Source organism: Trichechus manatus, unplaced genomic scaffold (genome assembly GCF_000243295.1).
Source record: "Trichechus manatus latirostris isolate Lorelei unplaced genomic scaffold, TriManLat1.0 scaffold00005, whole genome shotgun sequence".
Classification (NCBI taxonomy): Eukaryota; Metazoa; Chordata; class Mammalia; order Sirenia; family Trichechidae; genus Trichechus; species Trichechus manatus.
In genome coordinates this window covers 475,734-481,733 of record NW_004443941.1, presented here as the reverse complement: position 1 = coordinate 481,733, position 6,000 = coordinate 475,734, and the positions used below count along the sequence as shown (strand labels likewise).

Genomic DNA, 6,000 nt, shown 5'->3' with positions numbered 1-6,000 from the left:
TTCACCACTGAGCTAAAAGGGTGTCTGGGGGCCATATTCTCGGGGTTTCTCCAGTCTGTCAATCCAGTAAATCTGGTCTTTTTTTTGTGAGTTAGAATTCTGTTCTACATCCTTCTCCAGCTCTGTCCAGAACCCTCTATTGTGATCCTGGTCAGAGCAGTCCGTGATGATAGCCGGGCACCATCTAGCTGTACTTGACTCAGTCTGGTGGAGGCCATGGTAGCTGTGGTCCATTAGTCCTTTGGACTAATCTTTTCCTTGTATCTTGTTCTCTTCATTCTCCCTTGCTTCCGAAGGGATGAGACCAGTGGAGTATCTCAGATGGCTGCTCACAGGCTTTCAAGACCCCAGACGCTGTTCACCAAGGTAGAATGTAGAACATTGTCTTTACAAACTGTGTTATGCCAATTGAGCTAGATGTTCCCTGAGACCATGGTGCCCACAGCCCTCCGCCCAGCAATTCAGTCCCTCAGGGAGTTTGAAAGTGTCTGTGGAGCTTCCATGACCTCTCCTAGTACAAGCTGTGTGCCAAACCATGATATTTTCAATTGCCTCATATACATGCAAAAGCTGGACAATGAATAAGGAAGACCGAAGAATTGATGCCTTTGAATTATGGTGTTGACAAAAAATGTTGAATATACCATGGACTGCCAAAAGAACGAACAAGTTGGTCTTGAAAGAAATACAGCCAGAATGATCCTTGGAAGTGAGGATGGCGAGACTTTGTCTCACGTACTTTGGACATGTTATCAGGAAGGACCACTCCCTGGAGAAGGACATCATACTTGGTAAGGGAGAGGGTCAGCGAAAAAGAGGAAGACCCTCGATGAGATGGATTGACACAGTGGCTGCAACAATGGGCTCAAGCATAACAATGATTGTGAGGATGGTGCAGGACCAGGCAGTGTCTTGTTCTGTTGTACGTAGCGTCACTATGAGTCAGAACCAACTAGACGGCATCTAACAACAACAGTACTGAGAGGGAGTTCTTAGTGAGGGCCCATGGAAAACTTGGGAGTTTATAGAAAGACTTCAGAGGGGTAAATTCACCAGTGGATATTGTAGGCCACATTTGGTGTGTATTTGCATTTTTGGGGAAAGCGTCTGAAGATTTTATCAGATTTTCAGAGCATCTAATAATATAAAAAACGTATCAAAACCACTTATGTAAGGTTCAGAGCCCTGGTGGCGCAGTGGTTAAGAGCTCAGGCTGTTAACCAAAAGATTGATAGTTCGAATCCAGCAGCCACTCCTTGGAAATCCTTTGGGGGCAGTTCTGCTCTGTCCTATACAGTCACTATGGGTTGGAATTGACTTGACAGCTGTGCATTTGGTTTTGTTTTATGTAAGGCTCACAGTTTTCCTCAGTAATGTAGAACACATGTTCTCTTAAGCTTTTCATTAAAAGAATATTGATTTTAGAACATATTAATCTTTTCATTGAATAACTTTTTATTACAACAGTGATACATATACACTGTAGACATGTTAGAAAAATCAGGGAAGTAGAAAGAAGAAAACAAAAACTATGCTCAATTACTCAGAGAGAAACTATACTTAATCATTTTGATGGATAATCTAGACTTCTTCTATGCAGGTAGATAGATTTGACTACATCAACTTGAGAAAAATATTGTAGTACATATGACAGTCGCTATGAGTCGAAAATCGGCTCAACGGCACCCAACAATGTATAAGGCACTCCTAGAAATCAGTAAAATGTGACAGAAACCCCTCTAGAAAAATGGGCAAAGACAACATGTGTACTTCTGTTTCATGAGAAAATATTTGTTCTGTAAGCCTTCACCTGAAGTACAGTAAAAAAAAAAAAAAAAAACCTGGAAAAAAAAAAAAAGAAAGTCTTCAATAAATTTTTATTTTGTTGAATTGAAAAAAAAAGGGCAAGCAAATAAGAGGAAATACAGTCAATAAATATATTAAAAAAGTACTATCAAAATTCAAGAAATGTTAATTAAAAAAGAAGTGTTTTTCACCTATCAGATGGAAAAGGTTAAAAAGAATAATACCAGTTAGTAAGGTTTCAAAGAAATAAATGGGCACTTTTATAATTTTGGTGGTGATACAAACTGATACAGCTTTTCTGGTGGGTAATTTGGAAGTCGTGTACTTAATAGTGCAGTTTCTTTCCACTTGCCACACTTTTCTTTTTCCTTTATATCAACATTCCCTGCAACTTCTGCAAGTGCACTCAACACTACATTAAGACTTATCTCTGGGTTTGCTTTCTTGGAGCCATGACAGCATCTCTTAATTTGTTCTTAGGAAATTAATCCCTTTACCCCAAACCCTATTGCCGTGGAGTCCATCTGAACTGCCCCATAGGGTTTCAAAGGAGTGCCTGGGGGATTTGAACTGCTGACCTTTTGGTTAGCAGTCATAGCTCTTAACCACTAGGCCACCAAGAAATATCTTAGGTATTTTGTATTTTAAAGAATACTTCCTGCAGGCAAACACTGCATGAACATCAAAGCAGTGTAGATCTGTGATTCTCAGCAGGTGGCACTGCTTTGAAAGGGCACTTTAGTTGTCACAATAACAGAGGGGGAGGAGTGGCACAGGTTAGACAGACCAGGGATAGAAGACACCCTGCTGTGCAGGCGAAATTCATGTAAGTGAAAAGCCTACCTGTTTGTTACTGTCCAAGTGTAAAACCTAACTCCATTTTGACATATAAACACAATGCACTTCCAGCGTGGCTTCAATAAACACAGAACATTCCAGATTTGCCACTGTGTCAAGTAAGACAAGAATGGTTTTTGTTCTGAACTTTCCCAACCTTTGTTCACATTTCAGATCATCATGTTATCAGTGGTAACGTCTTGGTCTGGAGCCACCAGTACCACCCACTTGTCTCAGTTTGCATTTGTAGAAGTCATAGGTGGTCTCACCTACAGATGCAGAGATCTGGCTACTAACCTGTGTTTTCTAGCCACCTAGTGTAGCTGTCCCCAAAAGTACCCACTGAAGTACATATTATAAATTTCTTTTATCTTAAATTACAATTAAGTCATTTTATTGAATGTTTAATTGCAATATAATTCACACACTATAAGGTTCATCATTTTAAGACGTAAATTCAGTGTTTTTTGTTTTTTTTAGTATATTTACAAGGTTGTGAAACCATCACCAATGTCTAATTCTAGAATATTTTCATAACCCCAAACAGAAACTCTGTACCTATTAGCAGTCACTCCTGATCCCCTCTTTCCCTGTCAACCACTGATCTACTTTCGGTCTTTATGGATTCGCCTATTCTGGACATTGCGTTACATGGGATGATACACCATCCGGCCTTTTCTGTCTGACTTACTTCATTTACATAATGTTTTTAAGGTTCATTCGTGTTGTAGCATGAATCCGTGTTTTTTTTTTTTTTTATGGTTGGATAATATATTAATTTTTGGAAATTATATGGCTAGGAAGTTAAATTATCTATGCATTTCCTTTCAGGATAGTAAAAAAGGTGTTACAAAATATTTGTTATAGAAAGGGGGCTTTGGATCAGAGCTACTAATCTAGTTGGAAAGACAAGACACATGTATAAAAAAGGCAGTTGCCAGCCCAAGCAAACACACTGTAAATTATCAGGGGATAAATCTCCTGGACAAAAGGTGGGCTGGTAAGGATTAGGCAGGGATGGGATCTAAGCAATAGGTCCTATTCAGTTAACGGAGTGGCAATGCCTGGAATGAGATACAGCCACCCCAAAGTTAACAAGCTGGCCACAGGCATAGGATGTTACCCCATCTCTGTGATCTCCACCCAGCGATCTTTCCTTTGGGCAGGATCTGCGGTGACGAAAGAAATCAGGGGAAGCCACGTGATCTTTTCTAAACTGAACAGCGGCCGCCTAAGGGGGTGAGTTCGGCAGAGCAGCGTTTACAGCATCTAAGCAGCCAACCCCGACCCTTGGGAGGCCGGGCTCTCGCGTTCCTCGAGGGCCTTTGCCCAGGCTTTTTCGGCCCATCTCGGCCGCCGTGGCCGGGCTGCGCTCAGCTGTTTGTGGGCGGGGCCCCGCAGACCATGGCGGGCGAGCTTGACAGCAGCAAGCCTCTGAGCGGGCTGCTGAGCGGCCTGGCCCAGGACGCCTTCCACGGGCACCCGGGCATCACGGAGGAGCTGCTGCGGAGCCAGCTGTACCCGGAGGTGCCGCCCGAGGAGTTCCGCCCCTTCCTCGCGAAGATGCGGGGGATTCTTAAGGTACCGCTCTTCCCCGCAGCCTCTGCCGCGGAGCCCAGCCCCATCCTCGCCGCCCTCGGGCTCCGTCCCCCGCAGCTGAGGAAGCTCCGCTCCTCACGCCGCTGCTGCCTGCTCCGCATTGCGTTCCTCCTGATCCGGGAGCTCACTCCGGCGCCCTGTCGCTTCCCTGGGGCTGACACTCTGCTCAGGCTCCCGGCCTCCGTCAGGGCTGATCGACGGTCGCGGATGGGGACTCTGCGCTTTTGCCCAGGACACCTCTTCGCTGCCTGGTGTTGTGTGGGTAGCAGTTTCGAGTTGCCGTTTGGTTCTGTGGGCGCTGGGCTCTTAAAAATTAAGCGCGATAAGTCGCCAGCTTCCCCAGGTCGCGGAATGGGGAGATTTAGAGTGAGCAGTGTCTACAGGATAAGGGGTGGGTTACCCACAGTGAACACCTGTCAGGAGATCCATTGTATGATTAAGACATATTTACCAGCTTGAAGTCACAATGTAGACCAGCCCGTCCAATAGAAATAATGAGAGCCAAGCGTGCCATTTAAAAACGTCTATAGCCACATTAAAAAAAAAAAGAAAAAGAAACTGATGAAATTAATTTTAACAATATTTTTTATTTAACCCAGTGTATCCAAAACATTATAATTTAACAAGTAGTCGATATAAAATAATGATATGTTTTATATTCCTTTTTTTCACAAAGTATTTGAAATTGGTGTGTTTTCCACTTACAGCACATCTCAATTCCAATTAGCCACATTTCAAGTGCTCAATAGCCACATGTGGCTAATGGCTACTGTACTGGATAACTTTGGACTTAGAACTAGTCATAGAAAAATGGGAAACCACTGAATTTGGTGCCAAAATGAGATAGACTATCAAAATAATTACCGGTTCTTGTGGGCTTCCTATGTGTTAGGAACCGTATGAGACCTTTTACATGTTACTTCATTTGTTTCTTGCAGTAGGCTTATATGGTGGACACCCATTTTAAAGATTAGGAAACGGACACTCAGGGAGTCTAAGCAGTTAGCCTAAAATTACACTTTGATTCAAGTTAATTTTGAAGTTTCATCTGTTATCCTTTTATACTTGCTATTTGTTTTAAAACTGCTTCTGGTTTAAAAGGAGCCCCTGGGTGGTGCACATGGTTAAGTGCTGAACTGCTAACTGAGAGGCTGGTTCATACCCACCCAGAGGCACCTTGAAAGTAAGGCCTCTCGATCTGCTTCTGAAAGGTCACAGCCTTGAAGACCTTACGGAGCAGTTCTACCCTGCATACATGGAGTTGTCCTGAGTCAGAATCAGCTTGATGGCAACTGTCTTAGGCTGAGTTCTCTAGAGAAGCAAAACCAGTAAAGCATATAAATATATACAGAGAGAGATTTATATCAAAGAAACAGCTCACATGATTGTAGAGGCTGGAATGTCCCAATCCGTGGATTAGGATAGAGGCTTCTCCGATTCATGTAGCTGCAGGGGCTGGTGAACCCAAGATTGGCAGATCGGAAAGCAGGGCTCTGGCTCCTAGGCTGTGAATATTGATGAATCCCAAGATTGGCAGGCAAGACCGTAAGGCTTCTTCTGATTCACGTAGCTGCAGGGGCTGGCGAACCCCAAGATCCGCAGGGCAGAGAGCAGGGCTCCGCTCACAGGCTGTGAAGATGGATGAATCCGAAGATTGGCAGATAAGCTGACGGCTCAAGTCCTAAGAACTGGAGGTCAGATGAACAGGAGGCAGCTGCAGGATCCAGAGTGAGCAAAAGCCAAAACGTCTGCTTATAT

At 43.6% G+C, this 6,000-nt stretch overlaps 1 protein-coding gene across 3 annotated transcripts in view; it reads left to right on the top strand.

The window, feature by feature from the left end:
* Nucleotides 1–3,846: 3,846 nt before the first annotated feature.
* COMMD1 (copper metabolism domain containing 1) overlaps nt 3,847–6,000 on the top strand; it is a 160,221-nt gene continuing 158,067 nt past the window's right edge. For 2 of the 3 annotated variants that reach the window (XM_023734833.1, XM_004369430.3), the window contains exon 1: nt 3,918–4,224. In XM_023734833.1, the coding sequence (XP_023590601.1) occupies nt 4,048–4,224 (177 nt within the window). In that variant the 5' untranslated portion in view covers nt 3,918–4,047. Of the gene's footprint in view, nt 3,883–3,917; nt 4,225–6,000 lie in introns of those variants that run through there. The other variant, XM_023734837.1, reaches the window with a different exon arrangement.